We start from the raw sequence: 18,160 nt of genomic DNA, 5'->3' as shown, positions 1-18,160 counted from the left end.
AAGTTTACATTTTCTACTTTGTTCACTTATGAATCATTTCAGTATTTTTAGAAAAAAAATACATTAAAAAATTTCCATTCTGGAGGAAAAAAAATAATCATTGGAGGAACAGTTTCAGAATAATAAAGTCCAACAGAAAAGGGAGAATTTGTAGAGGTGAAAGCAACATTTTTCAAAGGAATATTCTATAGAGGCTTAAATCAGAAAAGCACATAGTAGTTTTGGAAGAATATTACATGAGAAAAATGTTTTGGGAATGGAATTATAATGATATGAATGGGAAAACAAAAATTAATAAAAAATTCTATAAAGTGAAGAAATACAGAAGTCAGAATTAAGAAAATAATATGAGTAATAGAAGGAAGATGGGTGATTCTATACGTTGCTAGAACTTTCCTCACAGGAAAAACGCTTCTACAAAGAAATTAGTGTGGAAACAACATTACTCGGTATATTTTTTTAAATGGAGGTATAAAGAAAACATGAGAAATAAGTGTAAACATAAAGAAAAATTAAAAATGCAGGAATCAAATTTGCCTTTTTAAAATGCCGTAAAGATAACACAGGTTTAATGTCCACTTGAATAGGTAAGTGACAAATATAGATAATACATTATTCCCTATAACATTTGTAGAAACCATCAGTAATAACAGAAGGCAGTTTACCTGCCTCGACAGATTTCTATATAGTCACAAAATTGGCCTAATTTGAGTAACAGCACCCTATGGCAGTGGTTATCAAAGTATGGTCCTCTGAACAGAATAATCAGTATCAGTTAAGAACCTATCAGGAAATCGAGTTCTTGGACTCCACCCCTGACTAGCCATATCAAAGACTCTGGGGATGAAGCCCAGCAATCTGCATTCTAATGCACCCTTCAAATGATTCTCATGCACACTAATGTTTTACATTATCTATTAGCAGGAAGAGAAGAGTTGACCTGGTTTTAAAGTCCCAAAGGACTGCCTGACAATCCTATTAGAAAGTGCAATATAGAAATACAAACAAATCCTTCAGTCACTCTGGAGTTTTAAATAAATGCCCTTATGAAGAAACTTTTAAATCTAACTTATTTCCATGGACAACAGACAAGCAGTACTCCAAAATGAGGGAGGGATAGAGTGGAGTAGAGGTTGAAAAACTACTTATTGGGCACTATGTTCACTATTCGGATGATGAGTTCAATAGAAGCCCAAACTCTAGCATTATGAAACAAACTTGCACATGTACCCCTGAATCTAACAACAACATCAAGAAGAACAAGAAGAACACAACTTGCTTGAAAATCAAGCCAAAAAAAAAAAAAAAAAAAAAAAGGTAGTAAACAGAAATTAGTGAAATGGGGGAGGGGGGAAACAGTGCAGAATTAATTAATGAAATGAACAACTGGTTCTTCGAAAACACTAAACAATAGAAAAACCATGTAGTCGCATTAAACAAAACAAATTAAGAACATAAGAGAAATAATATGGAGATTTTAAAAATCACAAGACAATATGCACGATATTGTACTAATATATTTAAACACACAGGTAGCAGCCACGTACAATGGCACACACAAGTAGTCCCTGCTACTCTAGAGGAGCTGAGGCAGGAGAATTGCCTAAACCTAGGAGTCTGAGTACAGCCTGGGCAACATAGCAATACCTCATCTTCAAAAAAATAATAATAATAAATTTTAAAAATAACAACACATAGATGAAACACATGGCTTTTAAAGAAAATATAAATTAGCAAAACTCAAGAAAAAAGAGAAAATTTAAACAGACCAATAATCATGGAGAAAACTGGAAAAGAAAAAGATAAATGCTTCAACTAGGTGCGTGATCCAAATGGAGTTAAATGGCTAATTGTATCAGGCCCTCAAGGTACAGATTAATTCCCTGTTACTTCACTGTTTCAAAGAATAAAGAAAACTGAAAAATGTTCTTATTCATCTCATGAGGCTAGCATAATTCTAATACCATAGTCTATAACCCACAATTGCAATAAGCAAACTATGATGTGCAGGAAAAAGATAATCTCAGACCAAGGTCACTCATGAATATAAATACAAACATCCTGGGCCAGGCATGGGCACTTCAGGAGGCCAGGGCGGATGGATCATTTGAGGCCAGGAGATTGAGACCAGCCTGACCAACATAGTGAGACTCCATCTCTTAAAAAAAAAGAAAAAAAAAAAATTAGCTAGGCCTAGTGGCCTGTATCACTACTCCAAAGACTGAGGTGGGAGGATCGCTTAAGCCCCGAAGGTTGAGGATGCAGTGAGCTGTGACCACACCTCACTGCACTCCAGCCTGGGCAACAGAGCAAGACTCTGTCTCTAAAAACAAATAAATAAAAATACAAAAATCCCAAGTTAAATAATAGCAAATTGATACAATAGTTTATTAAAAATCACTATGACTATGTAAGTATTATTCTAAGAATGCGAAGATGATTCCACCTTTGGAAACCTATTGTTATAATTTATTACACTATTAAAGGGGAAAAATGACACAATTATTTGGTTAGATCCCAAAACTTATTTTATCTGACTTAGCACTCTTAGAATTAAAATTCTTAGGTAGCAAGTAAGAAAAGAAAACCTTCTCTCTCAAATGCAAAGCAAACATCATATTTAATGGTGAGATATTTTAGTTATTTACCAAAAAAGACTGGAACAAGATGAAAATTTCACTATTATTCAGTACTTTTCTGTACAAGAAAAAAAAAGGACACTAATCATAGGAAGAGAAAAAATTACTATTTTTTATAGTTTATATATCTACCTGGAAAACATAAAATAATCAATTTCAAAACTCTTAGAAACAGTATGTAAATTCAGTAAGGTGGTTGGATATGACATTAATATACACTACTGATAAACAATTATAAATTTAACCACAATGGTATTGGTAGGGAGTGGATGGTCTCATTTATGCAGTAAAAATCTGTAAAGTCCCTAGACAAAAACATTGTTTAACAAGGCTGCAAAAGAAAAAGAGAAAAGAGAAAAAGGGAGAGAGATAAAGAGTAAAAAAGTCTGTTTTCAACAAATAAGACCTTAATAAATGAAGAGCTATATCTCTCCACTGAACAAGAAAATGAGATTAGTTCTTAACAACAGTCCAAAGACAAGCCCAAGTACATAAAGAAATTTAGTATGTGATAAAGGTAGTACCGGGCACAGTGGCTCACGCCAGTAATCTCAGCACTTTGGGAAGCCAAGGAAGGAGGATCTCTTGAGGCCAGGAGTTCAAGACCAGCCTGGGCAACAGAGCGAAACCCCATCTCTACAAAAAAAAATTTTAAATCAGCCAGTGTGGTGACACATGCCTGTAGTCCCAGCTACTCGGGAGGCTGAGGCAGGAGAATGGTGTGAACCCAGGAGGTGGAGCTTGCAGTGAGCCAAGATCGCACCACTGCGCTCCAGCCTAGGAGAGAGCGTGGGACTCCATCTCAAAAAAAAATAAATAAATAAAAATAAAAAATAAAAATGCTTATCTTCACAAAAATTATAAGAAATATAAACTAAAACTAGTACTACCTTAAGATCAGGTGGCAAATATTAAGAATTAAGAAGGTAGCAGGGCACAGTGGCTCATGCCTATAATCCCAGCACTTTGGAAGGCCGAGGTGGGTAGATCACCTAAGGTTGGGAGTTCAAGACCAGCCTGACAAACATGGAGAAACCTCATTTCTACTAAAAATACAAAATTAGCTGGGCGTGGTGGCACATGCCTGTAATCCCAGCTACTCGGGAGGCTGAGCCAGGAGAATCGCTTGAACTCGGGAGGCGGAGGTTGCAGTGAGCCGAGATTGTGCCATTGCACTCCAGCCTGGGCAACAAAAGCAAAACTCCGTCTCAAAAAAAAAAAAAAAAAGAAAGAAAGAATTAAGAAGGTTCAAAACAAAGTCGAGAATATGGGGAAATAAGTATCCTTATACACTATCTTATCTTTGGTATTTCATTTGGTTTAACCTTTTTGGGTGGCAAATTTGCAGTGTCCATCAATATTTTATATAGGTATGTTGCAGTTTCACTTCTAGAAACTAAGAGTGCTTGTTGCAGTATTGCTTAAAATAACCAAAATTTTGAAGCATTTAAATGACCAACATTTGGGTAAGTAGTTAAATAATTTAAGTTAACCCAAAATGAATACTCTGCAGTTACTAAAAAGGAATATCTTAACTGATATAGAATGGTATCATATTAAGTGAAGAAAAAGTTATAATCAATATATCCAACAAGATCCCATTAGTATAGAACAAAACCAAAAACCCATATGGGCACATATACAAACAACATAATTTACAGTTATACGTTTATAAGCAAATATTTATAAATTGCATATTATTTACATATACATAGAGAAAAGTCTAAAAAAATACATCAAAATGTTTATAGATTATCTCTGGGTACTAAGACTTTGAAAGATAGAACTTTTATTTTCATTTTATATACTTCTGCAATGTTTGGAAAATTTAAAGCAAGCATTTATTACTTTCAAAATTAACAAAATGACCAACAGCAATAAAAGGTATTTTTTCAGTTTCCTTTAATGTTCTTACCTGCAAGGCTTTTTCCTTTTCATTTGTCAGTTCCTGAGAATGCTTGTTTGTCAACGCTGCTGTATGTGATGCCCATTCATTCCGTAACTTATCTAATTCTTGGTTTTTTTCTGCTAATGTCTACATTAGAGTTTAACACAAAACATTAACATAGTCTTCTTAATATGTAATACTTCTGATTAGAATATACCAATATTTACAAGGATATTAAAGAAAACAAAATTGTAGCTTTTCAAGACATATTCAAAGCCTTTTCCTACACAAAATTTTTTAATTTTAGGAAATCAACATCAGAATAAAAACAATCTTAGACCCAAAACGGCCCACAGGTCAAGATAAACTATCTTTTAATTAAAGCTTTTAATTCAGTCTCGCTCTTTACCACCCAATAAAGAGGGGTAGGGGGAAGCAAGTTGATTACAAGGAATAGTTCACTTACATATAAAACCCAGTAACATGGCCCTGTGGGCCACATTGTGCAGGGGTATTTTCTGCATGATGCCATGCAGATTATCAGATACCGATATGGTTAGGATGTCTGTCCCCTCCAAGTCTCATGTTCAAACATAATCCCCAACAGTGGAGGCAGGGCCTGTGGAAGGTGACTGGATCATAGGAACAGTCCCTCATGAATGGTTCAGTACCAATCCCTTGGTGGTAAGGGAGTTGTCATCCCGTTAGTTCATACGAGATCTGGTTGTTCAAAAGCATGTGGTACCTCCTTCCTCCCACTCTCACTATGTGACACACCTGCTCCTCTTTGCCTTTAGCCATGATTGTAAACTTCCTCAGGCCCCCATTAGAAGCCAAGCAGATGTTGGCGCCATGCTTGTACAGCCTACAGAACTATGAGCCAATTAAATTTATTTTCTTTATAAATTACCCGGCTTCAGATAGTTCTTTAAAGCAAAGCAAGAACAAGCTAAAACAGATACTCTGGCCTTCAATTTCATGGACTAGGGCAGAAATGTAGCTATGACTAAAATGATGCTAACCCTATCAGAGGAATTAATTCTATACACAGCAAAGAAAGGGAAAGGTTTAGAGCATAGGAACTGAAAAGTCATTTAGGCCAGAGGAATGAGGCGGTAAGTGGGGAGCGGAGAACCAGTATGTTACAGAAATATACACATGTTATTTAATGAAGACTCGAGGGAACATATCGGGGATACAGAAATGTTTGTGTAAAGTCAAGTATGTACAAGAGAAAGTATCAGATTAAGATAATTAAGTGGTAGCTGAAGGGTGGCAAAGAGGAAAGGAAATTCAATGGAAGCATGATTTGAAAGAAAATACATAAAAGCTTGGAACTGAGTCAAGGAAGCAATTCAGCGCCAATATCTGGATGACTTACAAAGACAAAATGAAATTCGAATTACCTTTTGTGTAAAGTCCAGTTGCCTAGTAACATCATCTAGTGATTGCATCAATGATAATTTTTCTTCCTATTCATAAAAATAATAAAATTACACAGTTTACAATGTAATCATCTATAGCCATGCTACTCAAAGTATAGCATCAGCATCATCCTGGAAGCCTGTTAGAAATGCAGATTCTTAGGCTCCATCTCAGACCTAAATCATTTTAACAAGATCCCCAGATAATTTAAAGTTTGAGATGCACTGATCTACAGCATTTGACTAGAAAGATTCTAAAAACTCAAGCAGCATCCCTATGTTGTTTCCTTGTGCCATATAGCACTTTGTAATTGTCAAGACATTTCCACGTATCTTATCTCATTTAAGATTGGCTACAGAGGGTAGCTATTTCCATACACGTCTACCAGCTGATGAAACCATGACAGAAGAGTTTAAGTGACCTGTCCAAAATCACACATGATTGGTAAAAACCCTGGGACCTAAGCTTCTCAATTCCTGGTCCAGATCCATCCCCACTATACCCTGACTAAATAAAAAACAGTAAAATAAATTCATTATATATCATAAAACTTTATTCAGAAAGCAAAAATTTATGGCACCGTATCACTTCAACAATTTATCAAAGATCATTGATACTTATTTTGTTAAAAGAATAACTTAAATTTAAAACTTACCTTGCTACATTTCAAACAGCCTGCTAGAAATTTCTTTATCTCCACATCATTTCCAGGTAAAAGTTTTAGTGAGAGGTGAGTAAGATGCTTAAAAGGATTTGTCTCTACCACATTTAAAAATGCAGGTGAGTTATCCAAAATAGCTGCTGGAGAAACTAACTGTAGCAAAAATCTGTGAAAAGAAAATGTTACATTATAACACACTTAGGAGATAGTGAAAATCTCTCACTGAATCAGAAGCTTCTCTACTTAGAAAGCTCAGGAAAGGGAGCACATTGAAATAATAGGGGCCAATATGAAAGGACTCCCAATCGTAAAAGATAAGATAAATTGGGCAAAAAAAAGATTGACTGAAACATAGTGACTATATAAAAGTCCATGAGTTCATGAGAAACAAATGAGAGAGAAAGCAAAAACTAAAAACAAAAATTCACTGAGTGCCAGAAAAGTAGACTACCAGCTCTTTACTCTAAAAAATTGACAATTTAAACGCAAGAATTAAGCATTTATCCTTTATGAATTTTCTGAGTAATCAAATAGCCCTAATTGCTGAGGAAAAGTTCTTCCTTATAATTATACTTAATATAGAAAAAATGATAGAAAAGTATCATTTTGTTCTTCCTAATGAAATAACTGATTCAATCGCCAACAGATAAAGCCAATAAGTAAAAGGTTGATGGTGAACTTTACAATAAAGGAATCAGGCATTAGCACCATACACACATACAATCTTAGTCTTCCCTTTTTCCAAGTTCATTATATAAAAACCAAATATTTGATGCTGTCAAATATTTCGGATAACTTTAGTGCCTCTGTCAAGACATGAAAATTAAGAAATATTTGATTTTAATCAAGATGCCTTAAAATCTGAGATTTAATGGAGACCTAACCCCAGTTCTAAAAATAAACAGGGATATTCATAATAAATGGAAAAGATTTTGCCATCAACTTGTGTTTCAAAGAAGAGTCTGTCTTGAATTAAATTTAATAATGTAGTGTTCTCATGCAACTTACCTTGGAATTTCTTTGGCATGTTCTTGAGTACATTGCTGAAGGAGATCTATAAATTTTTGTGGGAAAGCTAAGAAGTCTACCAGAAGGCCTTGCTGGAATTTTAAACTATACAGAAGAAAGGAAAAGAAATTTTTTAAAAATTTAATTACTTTGTTTTGGTTTTTGAGACAGAGTCTCGCTCTGTCACCCAGGCTGGAGTGCAGTGGTGCAATCTTGGCTCACTGCAACCTCTGCCTCCCAGGTTCAAGAGATTCTCCTGCCTTAGCTTCCTGAGTAGCTGGGATTACAGGCATGTGCCACCACACCCGGCTAATTTTTGTATTTTTAGTTAAGACAAGGTTTCACTATGTTGGTCAGACTAGTCTCGAACTCCTGACCTCATGATACGCCCTCTTTGGCCACCTAAAGTGCCAGGATTACAGGGGTGAGGCACCGCGCCCAGCCAATTACTATCTTTAATTATAATTAGCATCCTGAAGGATTCTTTTTTTTATTTACTAATCTTTGTTATAATCAAGAACTAAGCTAAGGAACTCTGATTTTCATAGAATTTATTCAATGGGAAAAAAAATCAATAAATTCAGCAAAAGCTTCAAACTTCACAAGTGTTTTAAGCAGAATTCTAATACCCCACAAAACGTTTATTTTCCAAAACACCCTAAGTAAATATAGTACAAATAGCCCAATATTCCCAAAGTAACTAAATCTAATATGTAGGTATGTGTTTAAAGAGAACAGTACCAATAAAACTTAGAAACTTATTCTTTCATTAAGTATAAGATCAGAAAAAAATTCAGTTACCTTTGAAAATCTTCCTCAGATATAACAAGGTTATATAAAAAAAATGGATCCGTGTCATCAGTCAGACGAATAACTAAGTCCTGAAAGAAAGTTTGTTGTTTTTAAATGTTTTTACTAGATCTGGCTTTTTAAGTAATTTATTCCTTCTCAGAAGTAAAAAAAAATCCAACAACATCAGTGTATCATAGTTATATTGCAGACAGCTTTGTTTTTTAGTGCTGCTGATTTTTTATTAGTCTTTACAGAGTTAGAATCTTAAATAGGGGTAGACATTCTGCTCTTTGAGAGCCACATAGAGGTGTGTAAAAGTTAAGTAAGTGCTAGGAGTTGAAAGTTTAGGAATATCCTCCTATCAGAGGCTTGGGGAAATTTAGACCCAGGCCTTGCTACACCATAACATGATGACAAAAATTTTCTTTACCACTGAACATACCACATTCAATTTTATTTTTAGTTTCTCTTAAAATTAACTGGTATAGCATTTCAAAAGTGGCAAATACATCAGCAGAACTGACAATAATCCACACTAGAAAAAAGAAAGCTTCTGTCTCTCAGAAGACAGGGGTATCAGGTAATACAGTGCCAGGCTTCTTCCAAACGGCCTATTCTCTCCTAAACCAGGTGGCCACTGACATGGAATCCCATCTGTTTTCAGTCTCAAATGAAGTAGGTATCTTTCATAAAGACCACTTTCCAGGTAGCTAAGTGTACATAGTGTGGGAGATCATCGTAACAGCTAGAGCTCACAAAAAGTACACCAAAATTATGTACCAGAGAACACTGGTGAAAGAAAAACAGCATTAGTTACAAGATGAGGTAAAACTAATAAAGAACTGGGCATTAAGGTTAATAACACATTTGAAATAAAATCTCTACTCATAGCTACTAAAGAAATGCTAAGATCCTAGAAAAATCTAAACCACTTATGCACAAAGCTAGAAAATGAAGAAGTATAGCAGGCATAAGGAATAACATGTAAGAAGTATAATACATAATCTCCACCCTGGAAAACTAGTAATTTAGGCACCTGCTCTGCCTCAGAATGCCTTGTTCTTAAGCAGCTTTTATTTAAGTACTTCCTGAAATTCACCCAGGCGGCTACTTAAAAAACCAAAGGTAATACTAATACTACTAGGTCCCTGAACGTGTTCAGGGAAAGCTATGACACACAGAAAACAGTGGTATATTTCAGTGTTTTTTTTTGACATGGGGTCTTGCTCTGTCGCCCAGTCTGGGTTGCAGTGGCACTATCACAGCTCACTGCAGCCTCAACCTCCCAGGCTCAAGTGATCCTTCCACCTCAGCCTCTCAAGTAGCTGGAACTACAGGAGTATGCCACCACCTTCAGCTAATTTGTGTATTTTTTTGTAGAGATGGGATTTCACCATGTTGCCTACATTGGTCTCAAACTCCTGGCTCAAGCAGTCTGGCTTCAGCCTTCTAAAGTGCTAGGATTACAGGTGTGAGGCACTGCCCTTGGCACAGATGCTGTATTTCTTAGTCCTCTGTTCCACTGGTCACCAACCTTTTTGGCACTAGAAACCAGTTTTGTAGAAGACAATTTTTCCAAGAACTGGGGGGGTGAAGGATGGTTTCAGGATGAAACTTCCACCTCAGATCAGGCATTAGATTCTCATAAGGAGCATACAGCTGAGATCCCTTGCATGTACAGTTCGCAATAGGGTTTACACTCCTATGAGACTCTAATGCCACCGCTGATCTGACAGGAGGCGGATCGTAGGAGGTAACGATCTCTTGCCCACCTGCCACTCACCTCCTGCTGTGCAGCCCGGCTCCTAACAGGCCACAGACCGTACCAGTAAGTGGCCAGGGGGTTGGGGACCCCTGCTCTATTCTATATCCTTAGTTCTGTTAATGACTCACACTTTTGAAGGTTACATGAGACTGATACTCTAAATGCCTCTCTTCAAAACGTAAAGTAAAAGAGTCACAAATATCTCCCTGTAGTATTTTGGTTTACTGTTTTTACATTTACACCATGAAATGCCAGTTCTACAAGGCAGCAGTGTGTGTGTGTGCGCGTGCGCACATATGACCAACAGCAATAAAAGACATTTTATGTGTACGTGTGTGTGTGTGTGTGTGTGTGTATGCAACGTATAAATGCACTGGGCAAATCTAAGGAGACTGTCACCCCAACCCCCAATTCTTCATGTATGTTTTAGAAATATATAGTATAGGCCAGATCACAAGGTCAAGAGATCAAGACCATCCTGGACAACACGGTGAAACCCCGTCTCCATTAAAAATACAAAAATTAGCTGGGTGTGGTGGTGCACGCCTGTAGTCCCAGCTACTCAGGAGGCTGAGGCAGGAGAATTGTTTGAACCCGGGAGGCGAGTGAACCGAGATCATGCCACGGCACTCCAGCCTGGCAACAGAGCAAGACTACATCTCAAAAAAAAACAAAAAAAGAAATACGTAGTATAATTATCCTCCAGTTGTTTTCTCAGTAGATTCTGCCATCCTTGATTTGCAACAGTTACAAAATAGCCCAAAATTTAAAAGCAAAATAAATGCAATAAAAGATGTCACATTCTTAAAGAACAAAACTAATTATCTACAATGTACCTAAATGATATTTCAAAAAAGAACTAAATACCAACCTTTCTGTGAACTGGATTAGAAACTGATTGTAGTTCAATGCTCATTCTTATACTTACTCTCCTGTATGAAAAGACATACCCAACCATCAGAAACATTCACATGAAATGAGTTATCACTATCATTTGTATTAACTAAAGTTTTCAGTCTTAAGCAACAAGACTTTCCACAGGTGTTCTCTAACTTACGAACAGAAGTTTGAAAAGCACACTGGATTTGAAGCTTAATGTCTTGTTGTTCCACTAGTGAGTAATCTAGCAGTGTTTAACCTAAAACTAAATTTTTCTCACTTGTAATACGGGGATATTGTGAGGAATAAATAAAATAAACACTGTGGAGAGCCTAGCACTAGCCTGATATATGACTTTGCTGCCCCGATTGTAAAATAACATCTACTGAAAGACAAACCATCAATTTAGTAACTTTTCAACTGTGAAATGTGGATGTTTTGAGGACTAAATGAGGTAACAACCTCGTATATCCTTACTGCCCTGATTCTAAAATAACATCTAGAAAGACAAACCACCAATTTAGTAACAACTTTTCACATTAAAAAATTACCATGTCAAGTGATTAAACTGATTTATGAGAGACTGATTCCATTTTAAAAACTTAGTATGTGGCCTGTCGCGGTGGCTCACATCTGTAATCCTGGCACTTTGGGTGGCTGAAGCAGGCAGATCACTAGAGGTCAAGAGTTGGAAACCAGCCTGTTCAACATGGCAAAACCTCATCTCTACAAAAAATACAAAAACTAGCCAGGAGTCGTGGCACCCACCTGTAGTCCCAGCTATTTGGGAAGCTGAGGTGGGAGAAATGCTGGAACCTGGTAGGCAGAGGCTGCAGTGAGCCAAGACTGCACCACCGCACACCAGGTCTGGGCAACAGAGTGAGACCCTGTCTCAAAAAAAAAAAAAATTAAAATTAAAACTTAATATGTGAAGTAATATTAGAATGCTTTGAATGTTTAAAATCAAGGAAATAACCTATTTCCTACACTTATGCATACAAAAACGTATTTTCACAGCCACGAATTAAATCTGCTTAATATATTCTTTATGTAATATAACCATAGAAGTACTATCAACAAGTTTATTACACCTATCCTTGAGTAAAGTAACTCTAAGCCCTGAGAGGGAGAGACCAGTGTTCCACATCCTATGCTGTATCTTAGAGAATCCAGAATTGGACAGAGGTATATAAGTGAAAGTGCTCATAAACATTAATCAAATAGAGCACAAATGTTTATATAATTCAGAAAATAAAGGGAGAAATTAGTAAAAAATATCTATGCACAAGTACTTCTCAAACTATTCTACCAGAATTAAATAACAATGGCTTTTCTTTGATGTGCAGATAGAAAAAAGTAAACTAACAAATAGAATTTGTTCAATTTTAAGTTTTTCTTCTAAGGACTACTTTTAAACCTTTTCCACACTATTGCTTATCTATTACACAGGTAAAAAGTATAAACAGCAATTGAGTATTGATAGAAAAATTTGGAAGCAGTTGATCAAGGCTAGATTCAACTGTTTAGATTTTTTAATGCTGACTTGTAATTTTATATGGGCTTAAAATGTGTCATTTTAGTTAAGTTTCTTGTTGAACATATGATTGGATGCTAAATCTCCATTTGTACAATAAGGTTAAATGTTACCTCATAACTTGTATCTGTTTTCTGAAAAGGAACAAGAAGCACTAGTTTACACCACAGAGAGGAAGAATTATTTTCAAAACAAGAGAATACACTGTTCCTATTTTTCTAGTATCTAAAGCAACATATGTGAAACAGATCAGAGTGTTACTCCAATTCCATTTAAGCTTTCCCGAGCTAGGCACACTGCCTCCCACCTGTAGTACTGGCTACTTCAGAGCCTGAGGCAGGAGGATAGCTTAAGCCCAGGGGTTCAAGTCCAGTCTGGACAACACAGCAAGATTAAGCTTTCTTGAGGGGGGAAAGAAAAACTCAGTTTCCTAACTTGTAAAATAAGAGGATTCAACTAGAAGGTTTGTGAGAACCTTTTTAGCTCTACATCATTATGTTTGGTTTTCATCTTCTGAAGTTTTCTCTAGTATAAATGCCATAGTGGTATGATACTGCAGTTGACGTTTAACTTTTTATGATGCTTTACGTTTATTTTTAGTTTACTTATTTATTTGTTTTTTGAGACAGTCTCGCTCTGTCGCCCAGGCTGGAGTGCAATGGTGTGATCTTGGCTCACTGCAACCTCCGTCTCCCAGGTTCAAACAATTCTCCTGCCTCAGCCTCCTGAGTAGCTTGGATTACAGGGGCACACCACTGCACCTGGCTAATTTTTGTATTTTTAGTAGAGATGGGGTTTTGCCGTGTTGGCCAGGCTGGTCTCAAACTCCTGACCTCAAGTGATCTGCCCACCTCAGCCTCCCAAAGTGATGGTATTACAGGCGTGAGCCACCGCACCTAGCAGGTGCTTTATGGTTTTAAAAGTCCTGTCATACTTCATACATCTGCAAAAAGTACAAGAAGAGTCCATTTATTAAAGTGTTCTTTACATAATCCTGGAAGAGTTACACTACTATGACAATTTACCAATCATATTAATGATATTGTTGCATATATGCCAAATGCCTATGTACATTAGATGAAAGAAAAAAGGGAAGGCCTATAAGTTAAACGTATTCCCCATGCTTAGTTAAAAAACATCCCTAGAAATATGTTATAGAAAAATACAAGCTTTCAGAGGATATGCTAACTAAAATCACAAATCTTATTTTTTCCCTTATAATGGAAATGTCATAAGAGCAATATAAAACAATAAAAACTCAATAAAATGTTATTTCTCATCTCAGTAGATGTCATACTCTGAACAAAGCATAAATCTACATAACATCCTCCCTGACATTAGATTTAGCTATGAGTTCTTTTAAATAAAAAGTATGCTAAACATCAGGCATGCTTTAGCAGAACTGGATTCTAGGCCATCTCTGCCACCCAGTAACTGTGACCTTAAACTATCAATCAAACAAATAAAAGGTACTTTAAGCTAGGTATTGTGCCAGGTGCTAGGGATACAAACAGAAATAAACATGGTCCAGGGGCCTGGCGCAGAGGCTCACATCCGTAATCCCAGCACTTTGGGAAGCTGAGGTGGGAGGATCGCTTGAGGCCAAGAGTTCAAGACCGGCATGGGCAACATAGTAAAACCCTATGTCTACAAAAAATTTCTAAAATGAGACAGGCATGGTGGTACATGCCTGTAGTTTCAGCTACTCTGAAGGCTGAAGCAGGAGGAGAGCTTAAGCCCGAGAGTTTGAGATTACAGTTAGCCACGATTATGCCACAACACTCTAGCCTGGGCAACAGAATGACAGCCTCTCTCTACAAAAAAAAAAAAAAAAAAGAAAAAAGAAAAGAAAAATAATTTTGGGGCATAGGATGACAGAAACAAAAAAAAAAACATAGTTTCTGTCCTCAAATTGAGATGAGATTAATGACTTTTCCCTAGATTTGCTTCTGATTGCATTTTAGGGAGGGAAGGGTTACCAACACTTACTGAGTACCTGCCAGGTATTTTACATATACCATCTTATTTAACAATAATCTTGGTAAGTAAATATTATCTGTTTTACAAAAGAAGAACTTAACGCCCAAATAATGGTTTAAGGTCACATTACAGAGCCCAAATGAAAACTCTGATCTTTCACCTACACCACACTAATACATGAACAATGGCAATTCATTTCAACTTAGGCAACTTTGAAGGGTCCCTATAGTGAAAGGATTTAAGACACACCTGAAAGTTATGAAAGAAAAAAGCATTTGAGGCACAAGGAACAGCAGGGGTAATAGTACAGAGTGAGTATCAGGCACATTCAGAAGGTAACAAGAATGCTTGTAAGACTTTTATATTGGAGAGATAAGCTTAGGACACAAAATTGAAAAGGCAGATTAGTGTTAAATCATGGGCTTCAAAATTTTGCGTAATTTTCCGCCAGATGAAGTTCCCTGATCATTACCACTGTCCTCAACTGAATTTCCTTCTTCTCTGACTTTAGTGTACTTATATTACTTCATGCATTTGTCACACATTAACACCTAAAATTTAGTGAACATTTATTATGCTCTAGTCACTGTTATAAGCACTTTATATGTAATAATTCATTCCATTCTCATAATACCATGAAGTAGGTACTGTTATTACCATCAACTTAAAGATGAGACACAGAGAAGGAAATTGTACAAGATCAGTCAATAAGTGGCAGAACTGGGACTCAAACCCAGGCAATCTGGCTCCAGAGCCTGAATTCCTAATCTGTGCTATGGTGCCTGTCCAAGGAAAATCTTTTTATTTCCCCTATTAAAATGTGAGTTCCTTGAGGGACAGAATGAAAACAGGTTTTTGTTGGCTTTTGTTGTTGTTGGGGTTGGGGAGGGGGGTGCATATTTACAACCTCCACACCTAGGACAGTTCCTGAGACACAGTAGACATTTGCCAATATTTGTTGAGCTGAACTGGCCTCAAATACTCAACCAAGGCGTCTGGGCTGGGTGTGGTAGCTCACACCTATAATCCCTGCATTTTGGGAGGTTGGGGTGAGAGGATCACTTGAGCCCAGGTGTTCAAGACCAGCCTGGGCAATACAGGGAGACCCCGTCTCTGTTAAATTAACAAAAAAAAAAAACAACAGTCAGGCGTGGTGGTATGTGCCTGTAATTGCAGCTACTCAGGAGGCTAAGGTTGGGGGAACCCTTGGGTCCGGGAGGTCAAGGCCGCAGTAAGCTGTAATTGTGCTACCATACTCCAGTCTGGGCAACCGCGAGACTCTGTCTAGGAAAAAAAAAAAAAAAGAGAGAGAGTCTGGGTTGTTTTTCCTATAAGTCAAGGATCACCAAATTATTCTGTAAAGGGCCAGATAGCAAATATTTTAGGCTTTGCAGGCCATAAGGTCTCTGTCACAATTACTCATCTCTGCCCTTCCTGTGCAAAAGCAGCTACAATTTGTAAACAAATGAGCATGGTTGTGTTCCAAGAAAAGTTTATTTACGAAAACAGTGAGATATCTGGCCCATGTGCTCCAGTTTGCTGACCCCTATTATACAGATAATAGGAATATATTAAAGGTTTCTAAGCAGGGAAATTGAGTTTTAAGATTAACTGTGACGGCAACGTAACCAGAAAGAGACCATATAGGAGTTTCCATATTGAAACCAAAGTCATGGCCCCCTTTATCTTTCTATAATCATTCTAGAACAGTGTTGTCCAATGGAGATACAATGCAAGCCACAAATGTGAGCCAGATACATAATTTTAATTTTTTTCATTTTCTTTTCTTTTTTTTTTTCCTCAGAGACAGGGTCTCACTCTGTCACCCAGGCTGGAGTACAGTGGCGCAATCACAGCTCACTGTAACCTCAAGCTTAGGCTCAAGCAATCCTCCCGCCTTGGCCTCCTAAAGTGCTGGGACCACAGGTGTGAGCCACCACACCTAGCCTACTTTTAAATTTTCTAGAAGTCACATTTAAAAAAAACTTTTAAAAGCAGATGAATTAGTATATACTATATACTAATATATAATAGTATAACAATACATTATTACTGTTAATACATTGTATTTAACCTAATATACCCAAAAATATTGCCATTTAACACATAATATAAAAACTGAGATATTTTACATTCTTTTTTCATAGAAGTCTTAAAAATCCAACGTGCGTTTTCAAACGTAAAGCACAATTCAGATAAGCCCCATTTCAAGTGTCTAATAACCACATGTGGCCAGTGGTTACCATACTGGACAGCATTAAAAGAATGATCAACTAAACCTACAGCTCTCCATATGCAGCTGCTGGTTTTGGTACCATCTCCTCGATCGGCTTGCCACTGATTTTTGACCGAATTCTGAAATAATATGCACTACAGTTTGACATTACCGGCAACTCAATAAGGCAATGTCTTCATTTTTTATGTTACATTTACACATCACTTAGTTTTCACATACGATTTCACACCTGATCCTCATTACAAACACGTGAATACGCACGTTATATCAGTTTTACAAATGAGGAAAGAACGTTCAAAGAAAAGAGAGACAACTATTGAGTGTTGGAACTGAGAAAAAAAATTAAGTCTCCTGACCTCTGGTCCAATCTCTCTATTTACGCCCCAATAAAACCACCTCCTTAATCAAAGTTGAACTTCTCTGTGCGACTGGTCTTTATTTCCTCCAGTGATTGTAAACTCCATGAAGAAAAGGACTGTTTTTCCTGCACTGTATTCCCAGTGCCCAGCAAGGTGTTTTACAAGGAGCCAATACTTACTGAATGAATTAATTAATGACGTTTCTGATTTTCTCATGGTTAGTCGGTTAAATGTAATTTACTTTTTTTTAAAGCAACTGATGTGAAGAGCCAAAGTACGCCACCAAATTGGTAGGTTTTTAAAAGTTGAACCTTACTGCCAACATACTCTCAAAAGAGAACGGGGGCAAAAGGCTCCGAGCCAAGGCCTGAGTTCTAGCGCTGACCCTGCCATGAATAGGCTGTGAGCCCTCACGTAATAACTTCTCTGGGCCACAGTTCTTATCTGTCAAAAGGGAAGAGTAGGGCTATAATCCTCACGATTCCGTTCACAGCTAGGGTTTTTGACATTAACTTGAAGTGAGCCGGCTTCCTATTTCCTCACACCCCTCCTCCAGTCCCCTCTGCAACCGCCGACTTGGCGAGAGAGGTAACCACTGGGCCCTCTGGGTTCCCTATCCGCTTCCTGCGGGGGCCGACTCGACACCTAGGTGCAAGGCGGAGTCCACTGGCCGGAACCGCCATCTTTCCCCATTGGCCTGACCCCAACCGCCACCCGCGGGCACTGGATGACGCGCTCCTTACCTCTCCTCGCAGTCTTTGCATTTCACCTGCAACGGGACTAGTTGGTGGAACAGAACTTGGCTCATGTTGGCTCGCTGTCCCGGCTGGTGTGCGGAAAAGCCCAACAGGCCCGGCCCTCGGACCTAGCCCGAGAGGCGTCCGGGTCCTGATAGAGTTTGAGTTTGGCGCTCGGCTTCTGCGGAGGAGGCGGGGAGAGTGAAACGAGGGAAAGACGTAAGAGACTTGGCCCTCGCCAGCCACCATCGGATTCT

At 37.6% G+C, this 18,160-nt stretch overlaps 1 protein-coding gene across 3 annotated transcripts in view; it reads right to left on the bottom strand.

Moving 5' to 3' along the window:
* The window catches only part of SASS6 (SAS-6 centriolar assembly protein), a 48,913-nt gene extending 30,901 nt beyond the window's left edge, over positions 1-18,012 (bottom strand). For 2 of the 3 annotated variants that reach the window (XM_073008540.1, XM_073008541.1), the window contains exons 1-6: positions 17,910-18,006; positions 8,423-8,502; positions 7,622-7,726; positions 6,608-6,779; positions 5,934-5,999; positions 4,555-4,674 (exon numbers count right to left, since the gene is read on the bottom strand). In XM_073008540.1, coding sequence (XP_072864641.1) covers positions 4,555-4,674; positions 5,934-5,999; positions 6,608-6,779; positions 7,622-7,726; positions 8,423-8,502; positions 17,910-17,930 — 564 coding nt within the window. In that variant the 5' untranslated portion in view covers positions 17,931-18,006. Of the gene's footprint in view, positions 1-4,554; positions 4,675-5,933; positions 6,000-6,607; positions 6,780-7,621; positions 7,727-8,422; positions 8,503-11,049; positions 11,111-17,909 lie in introns of all 3 variants that reach the window. The other variant, XM_007977821.3, reaches the window with a different exon arrangement.
* Positions 18,013-18,160: the final 148 nt, after the last annotated feature.

This window comes from Chlorocebus sabaeus, chromosome 20, assembly GCF_047675955.1.
Source record: "Chlorocebus sabaeus isolate Y175 chromosome 20, mChlSab1.0.hap1, whole genome shotgun sequence".
NCBI classification, from domain to species: Eukaryota; Metazoa; Chordata; class Mammalia; order Primates; family Cercopithecidae; genus Chlorocebus; species Chlorocebus sabaeus.
The sequence above is the reverse complement of the archived record's forward strand: the minus strand, read 5'-3'. Positions and strand labels throughout refer to the sequence as shown.